The sequence below is a fragment of the Halichoeres trimaculatus genome, unplaced genomic scaffold (genome assembly GCF_033239565.1).
Source record: "Halichoeres trimaculatus isolate MK-OKI-2021-1 unplaced genomic scaffold, fHalTri1.1 fHalTri1_scaffold_3, whole genome shotgun sequence".
Taxonomy (NCBI): domain Eukaryota; kingdom Metazoa; phylum Chordata; class Actinopteri; order Labriformes; family Labridae; genus Halichoeres; species Halichoeres trimaculatus.
Window position 1 is genome coordinate 8,619,435 of NW_027437181.1, and position 23,301 is coordinate 8,642,735.

The following is a 23,301-nucleotide window of genomic DNA, read 5'->3' on the forward strand; positions in this document are numbered from 1 at the left end:
TGTCTCATTGAGACACACGTTATGACAGACAGCAGTACGGGCAAGGGGGACCAGCAATAGCCCCAAGGAAGTCAAAGTCGTGCAGCTCTGAAAATGCCATGAATGATTCCTGACAAGATTTCCTACAAAAATATTTATTTGTACACAGATTAAGTCAACATTCTGACCTACATGAAGTTTCTTCATTTTGGAAATTTGATCCTTCCCCGGGCTGCTGCATTTCTGTGATGATGTCACACACTGATTAGGAGATTCATGCAGCTGGTCATCACATGACTTAGCAGAGGAAATAATACATTGTATCAACTGTCAAAGCACTAAGAGGGCGAGAAAGAGATGAAACCCAATTGTGGAGGTAAAACAGGTATGACAGACCTGTGAGGGCATCAAAATTCATCCAACACTGCTTCCACTTTTTTGTGGACACACTTGGTAAATAATGTGCAATCTCTCAGCACTCTTTCTTTAACTTTTCTTTTAATCCTTCTAGCTCTGCAACAGTTGTGTGATCATATCACAAACTCATTTGGAGTTCAGTGCAGCTGCTTATGTGACTAACTACATCTGGGAAAATGCTATGTTTTTCACGCACACACATTATAAATGTATTATATATAATACATGTATGACCCCCAACATCCCATAATTTCCTCTAATGTCAACTAGGCATACTTAAACATTCGTAGTTTCCAGTAGGAATGTTGTACAGACATCAATCCAACGTCAAAATGTTTGTCTCATTGACACAAAAAAATCATACGCTGTCACCCTGACATCCCAAAATTATCTCCTCCAAAACCATAAGTGCTTTCGGCTTGAAATTCGCTCACATGACAGACTAGACCCTGCCCTAAAAAAAATTTACATTCATGGGTTCCCGAGAAAATTTCCAACAAAAAAAAATCCCATTTTTGCACAGATTCGGTTTTTAAGTCCACGTACTGCTCACAGCTGCAGCTTCACACATCAGTGTCAATTTCACAAAGTCACAGGGTCTCTACTGAATTTTGATCTAGCATGTGAATGCACACACACTTTTCATAAACAAAAACACTTTGGAATTGGAATCTAACACTCACTAAACCTATTGAAATGAAGTTTTTTGTCTCTAGATTCAGTCTTTTTTTTTTCTACAAGGCTGCAAGGACAGATGTATAACACACATGTTGGTTTGTGAGGGGATTGAATGAATGGGCAATTCTCATTTCAAATCAAACACATTTGTCTGCTTGACCTCATCACATCAATCACGCTTTCACCACTTTGTAGCCTATGCCTACAACTTTACATTGAAAAGATCACCACTTATAAAAGTTTAATCTTACTTATCAAAAATACACTCAACAAGTAACATCATTTTTTCTATACCCAAGTCATCAATAACTTTTAAATTTTCAACTACACTACATTAACAGAATTGTTTTTAATGAACTCACATCTGGGTGACTGGTGTGGGACCAAGACAGTCAAATCTCAGCCTCTCATCCTCACTAAGCTGACACTTTAAAGTTTGACTCACCTACATTACACTGTAAACCAGGAGAACAGTCATCACTCACCTTTGTTTATCACACTACATGGAAACATTTTGACTATTAACAGCATGACAGAAAACACTGATGTTTAGCATTATATGATTTATTTTGAAAAACAGATTCAAATTAAAATGTCTGCTTTCTTGCTCAAATGAATTTCCACATACTTTAATCGTGTCTATACATTTTACTTGTGATTTCTCTTTTGAATATGAAAAAGTTACTCAACACAAAAATTAATAAAATGATAATTTTATTTTACAATTCATGCAACACTAATTACAAATCAAGACGTTCATTCTTTCTTTGCTGTCAAACTAACATTAAGATATCTTCAATTTTTTAATTCTAACTTTTAACATTTTAATGTCATGGACATAAATACTGTGACTACAGTTCATCTAAACTACTTAGGCTGATGAAAAAACAAATACATGTGTTGCTGTGAATCAAAAAGTCTCTTGCTGCTTCATCCACATCTACAGCTCATTGCTGGTGAGGAGGCTGGGGATCACTGCAGCACCTTCCACCAGGCAGTTTACCTCAGAGACACAAAGATTCATTTTAAGAACAAAATCATCACAGTATGTGCACTGTAAGCTAAGCTAACTGTAAACACAGATTTACATGACCAGAATATTGTAATACGTTTCAGAGGGACAGAGAGAGAGAAAACACAAGACTGAAAGACACAAAGAGGAGGAAACATGGAAAATGACATCAATAACAATAATAACCATTTCTTTTTTAAAGCTGTCCTGTCCTGGCAGTCAGGCATGCAGAATGGGGAGTCTGAGCCTTTTGGTACCACAACAGATTTGCTCTTACTTCATGTTCACAAATAAACAGTTTTCATCTGAACTGTTGCAAGTGAACTTATGAAGATTTAACACAACTAAACTAAAACAAACTCAATAACACATATTTACACTTTCAAACATGAAGAAGCTGACAGTGAATGAGCAGCAAGCAAAGACTAGCAGCTAAAGACACTAACAACTATAGCATACATGATCATCTGAAACGCCTGCATACATGATCAACATTTAAAAAAACCCCTCCTCTTTCACTCCGTCACATGATTATCTTGTTAACCATTACATCATTATTACTAATTACAACTACAAAATTTACGACAAATACCTACAACTCTAAAACCTTACCATAAATAAATACATTTATAAATATATAAATACAATAAATATACAAATACAGAACACAAGCACAATAAACCACTAAAACCAAACATGGCGTTCACTTTGTGAGTGGGCAGACTCTGGTGTGTAGTATGTTGCGTTGTTAATGCAGCAGTTTTATGGCTTAGTCCAGTTTCCTCTTTATACCCCACAGGTAAACACAATTAATGCCAAAATACCAATATTTGCACCATGGCAGAGCGATGTAGCTGTGTTTGACTCAGACAAAGAACTCACACTGCCACTGTGAATCCTTTGTGTGCCTCCTTTGCCAAACCAACCACACTAATCATCATCTAGACTAAACTCAGCACTGAAAAGCTCCTCTAACTCACCTACACTAACATCTACCTGCCCCTGATCATCTTTAACTCTAAAACTACACAGAATTCCTTCATGATCACTGAAGTACGTGGGCATCACTGCACATTCCACATCGTACTGTGCTGTTTTAACATAAACGTGATCAATCAAAGTCCCCTTCTCAGTGGTTTCCTGTGTTACATGCTGCATAAAACCTTTTGTGCCCATGAATTTACAAATGGATGAGGTTTTCAGGATGTTTTCATTAAAATCTCCCATCACTACAATTGTGTTACTGATTGGATTTAACCAATCAAGTAACTTCCCCAGATTTTCTTTCAGTACTAAATTTGGGTAACATGGTGGACAATAGATCACTGCCAAAACTACGTTTACTTTTGGAAACAGGCACACCAAACACTCCAGATTCAAATCGGGTACCTGCAGAACGTCACAGTCCAATTGGTCTTCACTGTACAAACCAACTCCACCATGTTCTAGCTGCTGAAGCTCTAACAATTTGGCGTGACTGCTGCTGCTGCTGTAACACACACCACGAGGACGACTGTGGAAAGTGTAACCTTCAATTTGGACACTGTCCAATGAGGACTGTGCAGTGAGCCACGTTTCTGTGACAGCAATACAGTTAGGCTGTAAATGCTGCGTGCAAGACACCAGATCCACCAAGTGCCGGCTTAAACTTTGAATGTTCATCAGATACACAGAGAAACTGGGTGCATCTGATGAAGGTTTCTGCTGTCCAATCAAAAATGGAGGCATGCCCTCCAGTGCCTCCCTGATGGCAGTCTTGCTGAAAATGGCCTTCTCATTAAAATCCCTGATGATCAGTCCCGACAAAGCCCTGACTCGACTAAGTGCTACATACGCCTGCCCGGGTGCAAAAACCTTCTTAAAACAGACCACGGCCTGGTCCACCGTCAACCCCTGAACTTTGTGTACTGTACACGCCCACGCTAACCTAAGAGGAAACTGAACACGCAAACCCCCCCACTTTGTGGCCTTCTCCTGCTCTGGATCAATAGCAGTAGAATCTCTGCATTCTACTGCTGCATGCACACGCTGTTTCCTCCTCTGTGAGCCAATTCTAGGATCATCAAATTTAACATAAACTGTTTGAGGAAACTTGTCACTCACATTTTTAAATTCAATGTGAGTGACTGTGCCACATGCTCCATTGACCAGACCATCCCCGACATCTACATTCTTACAAAGCATGACGCGCGCGTTCCTCGCTAAACACAGCCGCTCTTGCAAACACGTGTCTGATGCTGCTCTATGATGCCCAGCCATTTTTTCCAATTTGCCTGTTTTACTACTGTTTTGGTAGTCCTGAGCATCAATAGTGACATAATCAGGACACGAGGCAAAGAGCTGCTCCAGATTGTGCTCAGCTACTTGCATATTTGTCGGGAAAATGTGCAAGGCTGAGCTCTCCTCGCCTGTCTCGCGTGACTCTAAAATTTGGACGTCCGTTTCTAACAGGGGCGTGTCCTTGGAACGCACTCTCAACCTGTTCAACAACTCTGCAAACACGCTATCCTTTTGCCTGACTACCGTTGTGAGCTCCACTACGCTAAAGTTACACCACAGATCCACCCCGATGGGACTGCTATACAGAGGCTTCCCTTTAACAGGAGGCAACTGATAGAAGTCACCAACGGCTATGACGCTCACACCGCCAAAAGGGGAAAAGTCGCCTGTCTGTCTAATCTGTCTCAGCCTACCATGAACATAAGCCAGCAGAATGTGATCAACCATACTGATTTCATCAATGATTAGAATTTGGAGGTGACCCAATTCAGCTCTGAGCGAGTTTAGTTTATCTTCACCTAAAGGGGTGTAAGGTAAACTAGCATGTGTTCCAATGCCGAATGTGTGATGAATTGTGGCTGCATTTAAATTGTATGCAGCGATGCCCGTAGGAGCAGTTAACAAAACTGTGACATCGTCTGGTTGATGACATAGTGCTGACAGCAGCCTCCCTGCCTCATACTGAATGGCCCTGATTAAATGACTCTTCCCCGTTCCTGCTCCACCTGTCACAAACACCTGCAGAGGCTCTGGGTTTTTGCCCATCACCTTCTGCAAACACCAATGTCTCACCCTGTAGAAAACAGCTAGCTGTGTCTCATTCAGAGACCTGACCAAACACAAACCCTCACTACGAGACATGGTGTTTCTGTTCTTCTCTAACCTAACAACCTGTCTAGCAGCACCCATCAAATCTGGAATATTCTCTAAACCTTCAACTAGCTGCTCTCCCTCTATCTCCTCTGCCTGCTGCTGCCTCCTCTCCTCTAAACACTCGATGCGTTCAGCTTCCTGCTCAGGACACAACTCTCCCCACACATCCTCATCTACCCCGCCGAGCAGCTCAGCAATCTCCTGAGCTCGCTCCAAATCCGGACAATCAAACTCAAATTTGGCCCTATTCTCCTCGACCACGGCCTGCACCGAGTGCACGGAGCCGTCCCTAAATCTGACCTCCCCTTCCTCATAGAACTGACTAAAGAACTCAAAGCCCTCAGGTTTGAGCTCAGAGTCAGTTCTATAAGGAAGGAACAACTGCAACAGACTCTGGAAATGAGCCTCCTCCTGCTTCTCTAGGTTAAAACGCATGTACCTAACCACGGCAAACTGAGATCGTGTTCTCCTCAGAATGAAGCCCAAATTATTTTTCAGTTTAATAGCATTTTCTGATTTTTGAGTGCTGGGGAGAACACGATACTCAGATGCAAACGTCGCCATACACATGTCACTAAACACGTCGTCGTCGGGCCTGTTCTTGAACCTGTCCACTATGCTAGTCATCCACATGTCATCCGAGCGAAGATCATGTGATGACGCCCTCTCCTGCAAAACACTGAGAGGTAAACTCATTTTGACTATGTTGCTCCCTGTCGGCACAAAGACAACCTTTCGGGAACACTCTCTCAGGTGCATGGACGTTAGCCTATACACTGCCTCCTGGGCGCAGACGTCTCTGTGGTGTAAATATACACTCCCCAGCTTCTTCAAGCTTTCTCTAGCAGAGAGATTTCCTTGTTGGGAAGCTTCTTTTTGGGCATTGCTCAATAAAAGGCCAATTTCTCTCTCTGACTTCGTAATGTATGAAATGATGTAAATGACGACTGCGTAGGCGTCAGTGACAAAGCTGAGGTCCATGTTGGCGTTCCAGCACTTCAACAACTTCTTACTATACTGGTTCACCCAAACGCTGTTTACCTCTCTCCTATACACTACCTTAGTCTTCTTCTCTAAACGCCGATACGCCTGCTCGTAAATCTCCTGATTGATACCCAAACTCGCAAACAACTCATTGACAGACGCAGGAGGCACCTCATTTTCAAACGCTTTCTTCACAGCAGTTAAAATTGCCTCCGCTGTTTCTTTGGGCATCTCGTTGTCGTCGTCAAAACACTTACAGATTGGCATGTTTTTTGAAGCAGATCTCTCCTCTGTGCTATATGCATCTTTCCCGCCACATTTGCACTCTTTCTTGTGACAAATAAATGTCCGCTTCGTAGCTGGTTTTGGGAAATTGAAACGACATTTGCTCTTCTTTGACTTTCTACAAGTCTTAGCGTGTCGTTTGGAGTGTGTTTGAACCGATGTCACGATGTCCAATAATGTGTCATCGTCAGAGGGCAACTCGCACGAGACGTATTTATCTATAAATGCAACTACCTCCTCATCTGTGTTCTTACCAATTTTGGGGGCGCCCTCGATCCAAAACAAACAGTGAACATGAGGAGAACCGCGCTGCTGAAACTCCACCCTATGAAAGTGATCGGCGATTTTGCCAATTGGTTCAGCGGGAGACATGAGAACTGCTTTCAAAAAACAATGCCATCTGTAATCAAACATTCTCGCAGCCGTCACCGGATTACGACGCAACAACTGACATCTGTCTGCCCACTCCAAATCCTCTACCGTCTGCGATCTGCCTTCCTGCCTCAGGATGCTGGTCAGCAGATTCTGCCAGCGCATATCAGCAGACGAAAATGAACAAAACCACGTTGGGATCCCTAACTGACGAACGCAAGCCATAACTTCCTTCTGAACAGTCTGCCAAAATGCCGGAGTCCCCCTAATTGGTCTCAGGAACTTAAACCCATCATCAAACTCTAACAACTGCTTCAAAGCCTCCTCATCCTTTAACATACCCTGAGTGATTCGCTGAGACCTCTGACCTACTTTACCCTTACGCAACGCCACAGAAACATTTGACACTACCTGATCCAACTCCGACATGTACTGCGCAAAAAATATGTACTCTACATTACGCGCAAAACGACCGTCCGCATGCATAATCCTATTGTTAAAATAACGCGTAAGCGACAGGTGAGCGCATCGCGTGTCGTGAAAGGTCTTATTACCCCGAGGAAACAACACTGGAAAACATTTCGCCTCATTCGTTTGGTCAGAAAGCATCTTCACCGGACAATTTCCCTCTGCAGGCGCAATATTAACTATATCCTCAAAATACTGATCTAATGCTTCCTGACCAATATCAACAGGCATAAGACAAGTGTCCTGAAACATGCAGTGCTGCTGCCTGTCATGTAACATTTCATCTTGTATTATGTCTGAAGCTTCCTCTACATCTTCCTCAAGAAACTCTGCCTTCGCTCTAACCTGATCAGCTCCCTGAGCACTAACACCACCATGCTCAACAACACCTTGTCCTACAATGTCCTGATCTACAACAGCCTCATCTTCACTGGACTCTGACTCTTCCCTCTCTTCATCCTCTATCCTACAAAACTCATTAACCCAGTCCTCATTAAACTCTATATCTGCATAAAGGGCATTGGTCCTCTTTAAATAATCTAGCGCCTGTCTTACACGCAAAGTATCTACAAACTGATACTCGTAATACCCTTTGTATGTCAGTTTACGCTTCAGCTTAACCTGCACTAACGACCCCTCCATACTGGACCGGGGCAACACACGAGTCGACTGCACAATGTCGGCTGGAACACATGTCACAGGTCCATGTACTCCATTCTGCCCCCCTTTCGGCAGTGCCAACATTTTCATAAACGGAATATGCAACGCGATTAAATGCTGCTCTAAACTATTCAAGCATCCCAGTTCAGGAGGAATGGGATCCAGCTCCAGGTTATTGATCCAGCATTCAGCTGGCATCTCACCTTTACTAATCTTAGCCTGACAGGAGTGACAAATCCAGAGCTGACCTCGAGAAACTGCCAATTGACATGGCACAACACACTCATCACTACAGTGGTGCAGGAAACACTCACTCATACACTCCTCAGCAAGTTCAGCTGTTCTGCTGGTTCTGCTGTAAGTGTCCCTATCACAACTTACGACCTGATTTCTAAACAACAACCTGTGACAAACGCAGCAGACAAAATCAGGTCCATCTTTAACCTGCTCTAAAAACTGATTCATAACAAAACCAAACTCTTTTGACTGCTCTAACCTCTGTTTCCTGCTCAGCCTAACACGACCAATAACTTTCTGCCTGTGCTTTAAACTACCATACTGACTCTTACTAAATTTTCTACTCCTAGCTTTGACTTTCTCCCTACGCTCCTCACTATCCCTGTATTTAACCATAATCCTGTCTATAACTTTCTCCCTTTGCTCCTCACTACCCCTGTATTTAGCCAGAATCCTGTCTATAACTTTCTCCCTATGCTCAGCACTGCCCCTATATTGTGCCCTTAGCTTGGCTTTAACCCTATCTCTATGCTCAGCACTCTCTCTATACTTGCCTACACTCAAATCTTTAACCCTCTCTCTGTGTGACTCATCTTCACTATACTTTTCAACACTCTTGACCTTTTTCTGTTCCCTATAATTCACATTTTTCTGATAAGTCTCTCTTAACCTCTTCAAACGTTTCTCCCTAAGCAACTCTGTTTTGATTTTCTGTGCCCACTCTTTACGCCTGATATACCGGGATGATACAGACCGCCTACCTGGCTCTGCTTTCCTAACCTCCTTTACATCGTCGTTATCTAAACCAAAATCTGACACTTCAAAACTCTCACTGCACCAAAGTGCTGTTTCCTCCCTACCAACAACACCTTCCTGACATCGAGCCCTAAAGCTGTAACCTGAAGCCTCACTGACTTTACAATAACCATAACAACTCTGCAGTCCAGGCTCATAAACACAAACCACATTCTCAAAATGGTTCCCTGAGATATTCTCTAAATAAATGCACTCTGCCGACAAACACCTACTGCTACAGCTGTACTTAAGCCAACGACCATCATAAAACGTACAAACACTTACGCCTAACATATCTGCTGTAGCCTGAATTTCCACCTCTGTGGCCCAAGAATTTACACTTGCCATCCTGGACTGCTGAATGTACTCAGAAACTGAAGAGTACTCACTCCTAATCAAACTAGAATAATGACTAGCGTTCCGCTGGAGATGTTTACAAACGGCAAGCCTAACCCTACGATGGTGCTTCTGAGAACCACTCGTAGCCTGAGAGATGGCTCTGAAGAAGCAGTTACCATCAGCCACGATCCTCTCATTTCTGCATGGAACCCCTAACAATCCAACACGCGTGGATGCCGGTCCACCGATCTTCACAAACTCCAAGTTAAAGCTACTGCACACAGCCTTGCAGACATCTTCACTGAGAGGACGGAAAACTAGCTCTGCATTTTTAACAGTCTCTACAAACTCTACATCTAAATTAGCCTCACCAACATCAAAGCGCTTGGATTTCTTTGACACACGAGGGCCAGAAGAAATCCTACACTTCTCTGCTGCTGAGACACTGCTAACTTCACTAGCTAAAGACACTCCTGACAATGCTGGACTGGCATCAAGACTAACACAAACCTCAGGCTCGCAACTGCCTTCAGAAGCCACATCGCTCAACCTGCCCTCACTGACTACACTAGACTCTGGTGTTGGAGCAGTGTTCACCTCAGTGTTCACCTCAGTGACCCGCCTCTCCACGGAAACACCAGACAGCACTGGACTGACATCTGCATAAGCACTAAGACCAAGCGGAGGGAAATCTTCATCGTACCTAAAACGAAAGCCGGATCGCCTTGATTTCTTCGACCAACAAGTGTCAGAAGAAATGCCCCACTTACTGCCACCGGTAACGCTCGGTCCTGCCGGTGAGCCGCCGCTCAACACACTGGCATAAGACCGCAAAGAAATGCCTGACAGTGCTGGACTAACATCTGAACTGACACAACGCTCAGACACAACGCTACACTCTGGTGCTGGAGCAGCAGTCACCCCTGTGACCCTACCCTCCACAGAAACACCAGGCAGCACTGGACTTGCACCCACATGGACAGAGATGCCACACAGTTCAAAGAGCTTCTCCCTCGAACTGAGACTGTCGGCCAAGCGACAGATGTAGTGGTGCAGGTTATCCAGGCACGCAAAATGCAAAACCACGCTTGTACCGTTAAAGTGTAACAAGCCCTCGTTACCCCGTGAGTGACTGTCCACCACAGCGAACCGTCCATCCTCACAGATGATGGCAGAAGTGTTGCCACACATCGTCAGAAGACATGTGTGGTACTGACCGAAGATCCTGTTCAGTGCGTCACGCAAACTGATGAACACACCGCTGTCGATGTGTTCACCCTCGGTCACGCCGACATCCCCGAATGCCGAGTCGCCAAAAACAAAGCGAACCACGGCATCATCGATCATCAACCGCTGAGGCAAATCTGGGACAGAGAGCAGATTTGTCGCGTGGTTGAAGATGCCTCGATCGCGCAAATTACTGTACAACTCGTCGCCGCAAATCACCGCGCGATCAAGCTGACGTCTGTCCCAGGAAAAAATACTGCTCAGCGTGTGTTTGGCTAAGCTGACCAAAGCTATAGCCATACACTGCTGTCCTCCGTAAAAAAAGCGCTCGTCAGCCTGATGAAACGACCCGCGCACAACCCTGACTGGCCTCCCAGCTCTGCTAGCCTCTGCTGCTACATCACTACTGTCACAATCTAACCCAGCATCAGAAACACAAGCAGAAGAAAAAAAGTGGTCCTTAGCTTTGCTGATCTTCCGTGGCCTCTGGGTTCCCTCGGCGACAGCAGGGCACGGCGCAGCCACCTCCTCCGCGACGACCTCGGACTCCAGCGATGTCTCCTCCACGATGACCTCCGGGACCACGGACTCCTGGGTTGCTGCCTCCGCCTGACACAAATCAAAAATTCCGTTTAACTGCATGACAAACCAGAGGGAAAAATGCAGGTGTAAAAACAATAAGTCACCTAATATGTTTAGACAAAAACGCACCTGGCGCTGGACTGGACTGGGGCCGGAGGCAGACACGGTCTCCTGGGCAGGTGAAGGTGTTGCCGCCACCTATAAAGAACAGGAAAACATGGAAAAAAAATAAAATATATCAAGATGCAACTCTTATCAAAACATATATCACACCGCATTGGTCACTCTTCAAAACCAGCACAAAATAAAATAAAAACACACCTGCCGCTTCCCTCCACTGCGCTTCCTGGCAACACCTCGTGGCCGACGCTTCGCACGCGTAGCCTAGAGGAAGAAAAACAAACCTTTTATAACAGCTGTTTACCACTTGTGTTATCAACTATTTGGTCATATGGCTTGTGTGCACTTTACCTGGCCAGCTGGTGGCTCAGCGATGCAGCCGGAGCCAGAAGAAGGACTGACCTTCTCCATAGCATCCAACATGTCACCGCTGAACCACACAGGGTTGGGCGGGATGACAGGCCGAACCACAGCAGGTGTTCCGGCCTTCAAAACAAAAAACAAACATTGTTTTAAAAAAAACTTCACATGCAGGCTTTGCACAAACTTCTACACACTCAATCAGAAAAACACTTTACCTTGTCCTCCTTTCCAACCACAGTCCACTCCCAGGGGTCGCTATGACGGGTCACGGGGAGGTGACCTGTCACAACTAGCCTGGGAGACACCGTGGCACGCGGCGATGTCCGGCGGGACACCGTGGGCGTGGGCGAGGGCGGACGCTGGGTCAGCTGCTGGACAGCAGCGTTCCACAGCAGATCCACCAGCACAGGGGTCCCATCGGTGTCGCTGAGGTGCATCTGAAAAACAGTCAGACACAGCAGACATTTCACCTTGTTAGTTGTATGTTTTCTTTAGCGTCACATAAAGTGTCTTGTAAAAATTAGGACAATACTTACGCCGTCGGGGCACCACAGCTCCAACCGATGGAGGGGGAGGTGCTCAGCCACAGACACGTAAGGGAAACCTGAAATAAGTGTCACAAACCACACACAAAAAAATACTTAAATACTTGAAGTAAACATTAACGCATGCATTTACATGTAAATGTTCATCCATGCATGCCGTCAGTTTTTTAGCACATATGAAATTCTCAAATCTCAGATTTTGCAGAAAAACTCCATTGAAACGTACCCATGCGTGCTGCGACTCGGTGGAATTCCTGACGCAGCGCCAACTGCAGGCCCGGGTGGATGTTCAGGCGTGGAGGGAAGTCCAGCACGAACACCTTACAGAAAAAAAACCTTTGTCAGCAGATCACATTCATGTCTCTAAAATAAGTGCATGACAATACAAAGGCTGCTCACAACAGCTTTGCTGACACAAAACCAAACGATTAACAACAAAAACATGAAACAAACACACACCTTGGGCCAGCGGCTGGCGATGGAGGTCAGGAGAGCACCGAAGTCCAACGCTGCCTCGCCAACCGTCCGGCTGGCCGTGAGGTTGTTGCTCGGGGCGAGCACGCAGACGGCGTCGGGGGTCCACGGGACGTCTGCGTGCAGGGCCTCTGTCCTCAGCTCGGCTGCCGATGCACCTGGAACAGACAGAAAAGCAAAGGACAGAGAACCTACCGGCATGGGCACGAAGCCGTCCACCATGGCCCGGAGGTGGGAGTCTCCAACGACGAACACCAGCTGCAACAACACAGACGTTCTTTAACAACAGAGAAACCTACCAACAGACACCTTACTCGCTGCAATTTTTCGATGAATTAAACAAAAATCATACCTTCTGGTCCGGACGATGCGCTGGAGTGACCAACTTGCGGCTCCGGTGGGTCAGTGCAGAGGTTGGCCATCTCCGCGTTCGGTGGCGGTATCCGGTACCGCGCCCTGTTTAATGGACATTGAAGTTTGTCAGAACATTATTAAGGGACATTACATCCAAACCATATCAGTGAACATTCTGAAATGAAAGTTTGACACATACGAGCAACGAACTCGGGGACAGGCTCGAGGGCAGTCCAGGGGTGGTCCTCTGCCCTCTTCCTCTTCAAGGCCAACGCCCTCCGATGGCCTTTCGCTCTAGGCATCTGAACAGGAAGATTAAAGAGAAATTCGTGAGTCCACACTCACAGAGAAAACACCAGTCAATCTGTGCCAATCATACTCACAAGACTTCAAATAGCAACGCTTCACCTAACATTACAATGTAGAAATGTTTTAACTCACCTTGGCTGAGGGCAAGTGTGTGTGTGTCTGTGTGTGTGAGTGTGTGAGTGTGTGACTGTGTGTGTCTGTGTGTGTCTGCTTGAGTGAATGTGTATAAAATCAATTAAAGTGTGTGCAGATTAGCAGTTACTCTAGGTGTGTGTCGGTTTAAAGAGATGTATAAGTGTCAAGATGTGTGTGTCCTGGATCAAAAGATCGCAGAAATGCAGCAGTCTCAGTCGCAGTCAGTCTCCAAAGCACAGGTGAGCACAGGGAAGCAAATCACACAGCCAAGGAATCTGCAAATTAATACCATTTAAGAGTAATCAAGATAATTGTAGGAGAAAAAAAGCAACAAAAAGTGTATGCAAAATGTATTAAAACATGCACCAAAAAGCACAGGAGAGTACTGAAGGAAAAAAGCCACAAAAATGCATGCACATGTAATCTATACATTAAGATCATGCCAGGAAAACCACACAACACAACTTTAAAATGTCCTTAACGATCACTTTATTCACTCACACATGGATCTTTAACCCTCACAAAATGTCACTAAGCTCAGGCCTGCTAACCAGGACAGATACACAACTGATTAACAGCTTAAACTAAGATTAAAACATTGGCAGACAAACCTCACACATTCTCTCACACAACAATAAGTCTTTTCTCTCAGCAAAAAAGGAGCAAAAAGATACAGCTAATGTTGCTATCAAGAAGCTTTCACAGAAAAAAAAAGGCTGAAACAGCATAGCTATAACTTCAAAGCACATATCAAACCAAGTAATAATCTTCAAAATGTATTCAAAATGCAGCAAAAAAGCACAGGAGAGAATAAGATCATGCAGCTGAGAATTTTGCAAATCAATACCACTGAGGATTAAGCAAGTTTATTGTGGGAAAATAAAAAGCTACAAAAAATGCCAATCTAGTCTACACATTTAGATCAAGCCAGGAATGCCACAAAACACAACTTTAAAGGACCAAAACAAGCACTTCAATCACTCACACATGATGTATTTTTAACCCTCACAAAATGCCAGTAAGATCTGGCCTGCTTACCAGGACAGATACACAACTGATTAACAGCTTAAACTAATATGAACAACATTGGAAGACAAACCTCACACACAGTCTCAAACAATATAAACAATATATTTTTTATCAGAAATACCCAAAAAGAGGAAGAGCTACATAATGTGGCTGACAAGTAGCTAACACAGGAAAAAAGGCCGACACAGCGTAGCTATATCTACAACCTTAAAGCACATATCACACCAAGTAATAGTTTTTCAACATATATATTTAAAATGCATCAACAAAGCACAGGAGAGCATTGGAGCACACAGCCAAGGAATTTTCAAATACCATTTAAGAGTAATCAAGATAATTTTTGGGGGAAAAAAAGGCACAAAAAATGCATGCAAACCTTATCTACACATTTAGATCATGCCAGGTATCCCACAAAACACAACGTTAAAGGACCTAAACAATCACTTTTATCACTCACACATTATGGATCTTTAACCCTCAAAAAATGCCAGTAAGCTCTGGCCTGCTTACCAGACCAAACACACAACAGATTAACAGCTTAAACTAAGATGAACAAGCCACATAATGTGGCTAACAAGTGGCTTTCACAGAAAAAAAAGCCACCATAGTATAGCTATATCTACAACCTGAAAGCAAATATCAAACCAGGTCATAATCTTCAAAATGTATTCAAAATGCATTAAAAAGCACAATAGAGCATAATATCACACAGCCAAGAAATTTGCATATCACTACCCTTTAAAAGTAAGCAAGATTATAGTGGGAGAATAAAAAGCCACAAAACACAACATTAAAGCACCCAAACAATCACTTTCATCACTCACACATAATGGATTTAACCCTTACAAAATGCCAGTGAGCTCTGGCCTGCTAACCAGGACAGATACACAACTGGTTAACAGCTTAAACTAAGATGAACAAGCTACATAATTTGGCCAACAAGTAGCTATCACAGGGAAAAAGGCTGGCGTGGAATAGCTTTATCTAAAACCTTAAAGCACATATCACACCAAGTAAAAAACTTCAACATATATTTAAAATGCACCAAAAAGCACAGGAGAGTACTGAAGAGCACACATTTAGGAAATCTTCAAATCAATTCCATTTAAGAGTAAGCAAGATTATAGTAGGAGAAAAAGACCATCAAAAATGCATGCACATGTAATCTACACATTATAAGCATGCCAGGAATGCAACAAAACACAACTTTAAAAGTCCCAAACAATAACTTTAATCACTCACACATTATGGATCTATAACCCTCACAAAATGCCAGTCAGCTCTGGCCTGCTAACCAGGACAGATACACAACTAATCAACAACTTGGACAAACAACAACATAGGCAGACAAACCTCACACACACAATAAGTCTTTTCTCTCAGCATGACCCAAAAAAGGAGCAAAAAGCTACAGCTAACATGGCTAACAAGTAGCTTTCACAGAAAAAAAGGCTGAAGCAGCATAGCTATATCTAAAACCTTAAAGCACATATCACACCAAGTAATATTCTTCAAAATGAATTCAAGATGCACCAAAAAAGCTCAGGAGAGTACAGTAGAGCACACAGCTAAGGAATCTTCAACAATACCATTAAAGAGTAATCAAGATAATTGTAGGAAAATAAAAAGCCATCAAAAATGCCAATTTAATCTACACATTAAGATCAAGCCAGGAATGCCACAAAACACAACTTTAAAAGTCCTAAACAATCACTTTAATCACTCACACATCATGGATCAAAACTTCAACAAAATGCCAGTAAGCTCTGGCCTGCTAACCAGGACAGATACACATCTGATCAACAGCTCAAGCTAAGATTTAAAACAAAGGCAGAAAAACCTCACACACACAATCACACAATAAGTCTTTTCCCTCAGCATGACCCAAACAAGGAGCAAAAAGCTACAGCTAACGTGGCTTACAAGAAGCTAACACAGGGAAAAAGGCAGACACATCATAGCTTTGTCTTAAACCTAAAAGCACACATCATACTTAGTAATAATATTCAATATGTATTCAAAATGCCCCAATAAAAACACAGGAGAGCATAAGATCACACAGCCAAGAAATTTGCAAATCAATACCATTAAAGAGTAATCAAGATTATAGTAGAAGAAAAAAAGCCATCAAAAAATGCATGTACATGTAATCAAAATGTATCTTTTATCAGAATTACCCAAAAAAGAGCAAAAATATATAGGTAACATGACTAACAAGTAGCTTTCACAGAAAAAAAAGTCTGACACAGCGCAGCTATATCTATAACCTTAAAGCACATATCACACCAAGTAATAATATTCAAAATGCACAAAAAAAAGCACAGGACAGTATAAGATCACACAGCAAAGAAATTTTCAAATCAGTACTATTTCAGAGTAATCAAGATTATTGTGAGGTATAAAAAGCCACAAAAAATGCATGCAAATGTAATCTTCACATTAAGATCTTGCCAGGAATGCCACAAAGCACAACTTTCAAGGACCCAAACAACAACTTCAATCACTCACACATTATGGATCTTTAACCCTCACAAAATGCCAGTCAGCTCTGGCCTGCTAACCAGGACAGATACACAACTGATCAACAGCTGAAATTAACATTTAAAACAAAGGCAGAAAAACCCCACACACACACACTCACACAATAAGTCTTTTCTCTCAGCATGACCCAAAAAAGGAGCAAAAACTACAGCTAACGTGGCTAACAAGTAGCTATCACATGGAAAAAGGCTTGCGTGGAATAGCTATATCTAAAACCTTAAAGCACATATCACACCAAGTAAAAAACTTCAACATATATTTAAAATGCACCAAATAGCACAGGAGAGTACTGAAGAGCACACAGCTAAGGAATCTCCAAATCAATTCCTTTTCAGAGTAGGCAAGATTATGGTAGGAGAAAAAAGCCATCAAAAAAGCATGCAAATGTAATCTGTAGATTAACATCATGCCAGGAATGCCACAAAACACAACTTTAAAAGTCCCAAACAATAACTTTAATCACTCACACATTATGGATCTATAACCCTCACAAAATGCCAGTCAGCTCTGGCCTGCTAACCAGGACAGATACACAACTGATTAACAGCTTGAACTTGGATTAACAACAACATAGGCAGACAAACCTCTAACACACACACACACTCACACAAAAAGTCTTTTCTCTCAGCATGACCCAAAAAAGGAGCAAAAAGCTACAGCTAACGTGGCTAAAAAGTAGCTTTCACAGGAAAAAAAGGCTGAAGCAGCACAGCTTTATCTAAAACCTTTAAGCACATATCACACCAAGTAATATTCTTCAAAATGAATTCAAGATGCACCAAAAAAGCTCAGGAGAGTACAGTAGAGCACACAGCTAAGGAATCTTCAAACAATACCATTAAAGAGTAATCAAGATTATTGTCAGAGAATAATTAGCCATCAAAAATGCCAATTTAATTGACACATTAAGATCTTGCCAGGAATGCCACAAAACACAACTTTAAAAGTCCTAAACAATCACTTTAATCACTCACACATCATGGATCAAAACTTCAACAAAATGCCAGTAAGCTCTGGCCTGCTAACCAGGACAGATACACAACTGATCAACAGCTCAAGCTAAGATTTAAAACAAAAGCAGACAAACCTCACACACACACTCACACAATAAGTCTTTTCTCTCAGCATGACTTAAAAAAACAGCCAAAAGCTCCAGCTAACGTGGCTTACAAGAAGCTAACACAGGGAAAAAGGCAGACCCATCATAGCTTTGTCTTAAACCTAAAAGCACATATCACACTTACTAAAGATCTTCAAAATGTTTTATAAAATGCACCAATCAAAAGCACAGAGGAGCGTAAGATCACACAGCCAAGAAATTTGCAAATCAATACCATTAAAGAGTAATCAAGATTATAGTAGAAGAAAAAAAGCCATCAAAAATGCATGCACATGTAATCAAAATGTATCTTTTATCAGAACTACCCAAAAAAGAGCAAAAATATATAGGTAACATGGCTAACAAGTAGCTTTTACAGAAAAAAAAGGCTGACGCAGCGCAGCTATATCTAAAACCCTTAAGCACATATCACACCAAGTAATAATATTCAAAATGCACAAAAAAAAGCACAGGACAGTATAAGATCACACAGCAAAGAAATTTTCAAATCGATACTATTTCAGAGTAATCAAGATTAATATGATAAAGAGCCACAAAAAATCCATGCACATGTCATCTACACAATAAGATCATGCCAGGAATGCCACAAAGCACAACTTTAGAAGACCCAAACAATCAATAAAATCACACACACACATTATGGATCTTTAACCCTCACGAAATGCCAGTATGCTCTGGCCTGCTACCCAGGACGGATACACAACTGATCAACAGCTCAAGCTAAGATTTAAAACAAAGGCAGAAAAACCTCACACACACACTCACACAATAAGTCTTTTCTCTCAGCATTACCCAAACAAGGAGAAAAAAGCTACAGCTAACGTGGCTAACAAGTAGCTTTCACAGAAAAAAAAGGCTGACACAGCGCAGCTATATCTAAAACCTTAAAGCACATATCACACCAAGTAATAATCTTCAAAATGTATTCAAAATGCCCCCAATAAAAAGCACAGGAGAGCATAAGATCACACAGCTAATCAATACTATTTAAGAGTAATCAAGATTATGGTAGGAGAAAAAAAGCCACAAAAACAGCATGCTGTCATTTTCTAAACACAAATGCTGAATGTTGAATTTCAGAGCCCATAACCTCTAACTCTAAGGGCAACAGTCCTATTAATGACCTCTGTTCACTGAATAAAAATGTGAAAAAGCAGGACAAAGAAGACAATACTTCCACATTTAAAAAATTTAAGTTTGAATGTAAATAAACAGAGCCCTAGCCTGCCCTCTGACAGTTCCACTTCTATTTGGAACCTCTGTCAAGAGTTCCAGAAGCCTAAGCTCAAATCCTTGTGACAAATAATTTCACAAATTTGAAAGTAAACAGGCCCAACAAAGAAGAAGGTTTCCATGGTGACAAATCATTGAATATTCATTTATTAGTTTATTACTACTATCATTAATAATTTATATTAATATCAACTTGTTATTTCATATTTCAATATCCTGTGTTCACTCTTAAAAACATTTTTCCTACTGTTAAACAAGACTACAACACTACAGGAATATTAAAGCCACAAAAACAGCATGCTGTCATCATTCTCTAAACACAAATGCTGAATGTTGAAATTCAGAGCCCATATCCTCTTACCCTAAGAGCAACAGTCCTATTTATGACCTCTGTTCACTGAATAAGGACACTGCATAGCCATATCTACAATCTTTAAGCACATATCACACCAAGTAATAATCTTCAAAATGTTTTCAAAATGCACCAAAAATGTTTCATAATGTCTAAAATACATATATTTAATTTATTTAGAAGCCAATCATTGTACTTGGAGGTAACAAGCATTTCTCTCAGTATTACAGAAAAGCAACACACCAACCAACCAAGTAAAACTCATAAAAATCTTGTTAAATTCACCAAAAAAGTACCAAAGTATCTTAGATATATATCTTAATTATGTTAAGGGGAGACTTTCTAGCATTTCTTTCAATATTAAACAAAACCAAGCACTGAGCAGGCCGAGGCTGGCACACCATGGTGGCTAACTAGTAGCTATGACACAGCATTATTAAAGCTAAACCCACAAAGCAAATATCACACCAAGCAATACTCTCCAAAATGCACCAAAAATGTTTCATAGCATCTAAAATTCATATATTTGATTAGTTTAGAAGCCAATTATTGTACTTGGGTTTAGGAATATCAAGCATTTGTCTAAATATAACAGAGCATGCTAACGTGGCTAACACAAAGCAATTATTGAACAAAGGCCGAGCTTACATTAGCATATGTATGCACACAACTTTTGCCAACCGAGTAAAAGCCATCAAAATGTATTCAAAATGTACCAAAAATGTACAATTCTTTCATCAATATATATATTTTATTTGTTTAAAGGGTAACCACTGCACCATGATCGAAGTTCATCGAGTATGTGTTAACATGACACAAAAGACAGCACAGAGTAGCTAGCGTGCTAACACAAAGGGCTGAATGCCGATCAAAGGCTGAGATTTCCATAACATTAGCATAGGTTTAGCGTCGGAGCACCAACTACAAATGCTAACTAAAAGTCATCAAAATGTTCTTCAAATTCACCACAAATGTAACATAATATCTACCATATATAAAACTTGTTTAATTTAGGACAATTATCGTCTTTGGAGCAAAGACTACCGAGCATTTCTCTCAACAGGACACAAAACCACACACGGAGCAGGCCTCGCTAGCGGGCTAACACGCACAAAGGCTGAGATTTCAATAACATTAGCATACGTTTAGCGTCGGAGCACCAACCACAAATGCTAACTAAAAGTCATCAAAATGTTCTTCAAATTCACCACAAATGTAACATAATATCTTACATATATAAAACTTATTTAATTTAGGACAATTATCGTCTTTGGAGTAAAGACTACAGAGCATTTCTCTCAACAGGACACAAAACCACACACGGAGCAGGCCGCGCTAGCGGGCTAACAGAACAAAGGCTGAGATTTCCATAACATTAGCATACGTCTTGCATTGAAGCACCACCCACAAATGCTGATAAAAAGTCATCAAAATGTACTCAAAATGCGCCAAAAATGTATCACACTATCTTGATTATGTATATCTTATTTGATAGGAAGGCTAACATCGTTTCACTATCAAAGTAGTTCAGAAAACACACCTCACAGAAGCTTCTAGAAAGTTTTAAATCTCACCGCAGAGCAGCAAAATCTTACTTATACATGATAGCGTTCTTTCATTTCACCTTAAATCACGTTTAACATTGCTCAGGTTCAACACAACATATGCTTACATCAAATTAAGAGACAACGAAATGGGTCTTACCTCCAGAGTCTGTGAGAAGAACGAGACGACGCCAGAGCGATCGTTTTATACCCCGCTGGTACCTCACGTCACTCTGACGTACATCCCCCTTCGGCAGAAGAGGCAGCAGAGAATGCTACCATTAGCTGTGCATTCTAATCACATTGACATTGAATGATACCACACAAAACGTAATTGCACATAACCGAATCGTTTAATCATGCATTTAACGCAACTGTAGTGTTTTTAACGTCTTTAGAGTCAGCTATAACGAATAACAAAGCACCACATCTACAGTATTTGTCCAAGAGTCACCAGTTATACGGTCGCGATTAACTCCAAAATACTGGGTTGCTCGGTAGCCGTTAAAACTTGATCAACGTTGCCTCTGTTGTGAAGTACAATCTCTGGTAACTCACCACGAAACAACCGTACATTTTGATGCTGCTACCAGGTTGAATTTATTGTTTAAAAATGCCAACTCGTCTCAATGAATGCAGATAAATGCAGCAAAATACGTGCGCATCTTTATGATATGTAGACTGATAATCTCCCTTTAAATGCAGAAGCTTGTATAGTCTTGCATTACACCACAATTATATTTCCCACCCCTTTTCTACAATAAATTGCTTGTAGCTAAGTGAGCAACAGACGTTTAGCTTCTGTTAGCTTCTGTTAGCTACACGGTCCAACTTGCCTTTCACGTTCAAAAATACTGCTGATAACTAAGATGACAGGTAGTAAAATAAACAGTACTGAAGCCTAGAAACTTTAATTTACCGTACCTGTTCAAACCACAGACGGAATCCGTTGTTTGAGAGCTCCCGACGTTAGCGCTCTCTCCTGGCTTGTCCCCTGTTTCAATCAGTCTAATCCACTTCATGTCATCTTGCGGGATCTCTGGGGATACGGTGAATCCTCTCCCTCCTCCCATGTGCTGGAGCAAAGCAGCTGTGTACAATAAGTTGACCGACCGACAGAGAAACAGACTCATATCTTCCTCTGCATCCGCTCGTGTTTTGGTGAGATCAGCTGTCCTCCCAGACCGTATACTGTTGACAGGTCGCGTGACGTCATCCCCCGCCGCTCCATTGATCCCCGCGGATGTTTTACAAACCGCGTACGACAGTAGTAGTGTCTGCTACTTTGCCCCAAATTCAGTATTTGTTAGACAGAATGGTAAAAGTTGTAAAATCTACTGTATACATCCCAGGATGTCCCACTGATACTAGAGAACGTTTCTATCTGTGTCTGCATCTGACCGGTGTTCTTGGCATACAGTTCCCACAATGCACGGCGCTAACGCCGGTGGCAAGTATTACTGAATTACCGCCATCTACTGGAATGAGTTGCCATGATAAATACAACACAGTCCTTGAAATACAAGGGAAGTGATGCCAAACACTGGTAAATCCTGTAACTTTCATTTGTAAAACAGGTGTTTAATTGTACAAATTTATTAAAGCCCATATAAACCAATGAATACTCGTTTTAACCATACGTGAATGATATAGAAATGTTTATTTTTCCACCAGCTGTAAAAATAAAATGTCAATCCCTTCCACATTGTAATTTTGAGTGTAAGATTAAAAAGTCAAATATGATGATTCTACTGTGATATGATAAACAAAATAAATAGGATGTTGACATCTGCCCATAATTTTTTAGTACATTAATAATAATGCAAGAAAACAAACAAAAAAAAATTTTTTTTTCTTTTTTGTAAAAAAAAATCCATCACCTAAAATGTTGCTTACCAGACTTCTCTGGACACACTAAAATGGCCACCACAGCCAGTACATTTTTTACCCTTACTACACCCTTTTGACGTTCTCCCATTGCTTATTACACCCCC

General features: G+C 41.7%; 1 protein-coding gene across 1 annotated transcript; it reads right to left on the reverse strand.

The window, feature by feature from the left end:
* Positions 1–1,834: 1,834 nt before the first annotated feature.
* Positions 1,835–22,480, reverse strand: LOC141787810 (uncharacterized). Its single transcript, XM_074666487.1, has 13 exons — positions 22,232–22,480; positions 21,468–21,555; positions 13,486–13,763; positions 13,244–13,346; positions 13,043–13,146; positions 12,676–12,948; positions 12,443–12,536; positions 12,208–12,275; positions 11,887–12,108; positions 11,660–11,794; positions 11,510–11,572; positions 11,318–11,386; positions 1,835–11,215 (listed from the first exon to the last, which is right to left on the reverse strand). The coding sequence occupies exons 4-13, from the start codon at positions 13,344–13,346 to the stop codon at positions 3,017–3,019; spliced, it is 9,330 nt and encodes a 3,109-aa protein (XP_074522588.1). The 5' UTR covers positions 13,486–13,763; positions 21,468–21,555; positions 22,232–22,480; the 3' UTR covers positions 1,835–3,016.
* Positions 22,481–23,301: the final 821 nt, after the last annotated feature.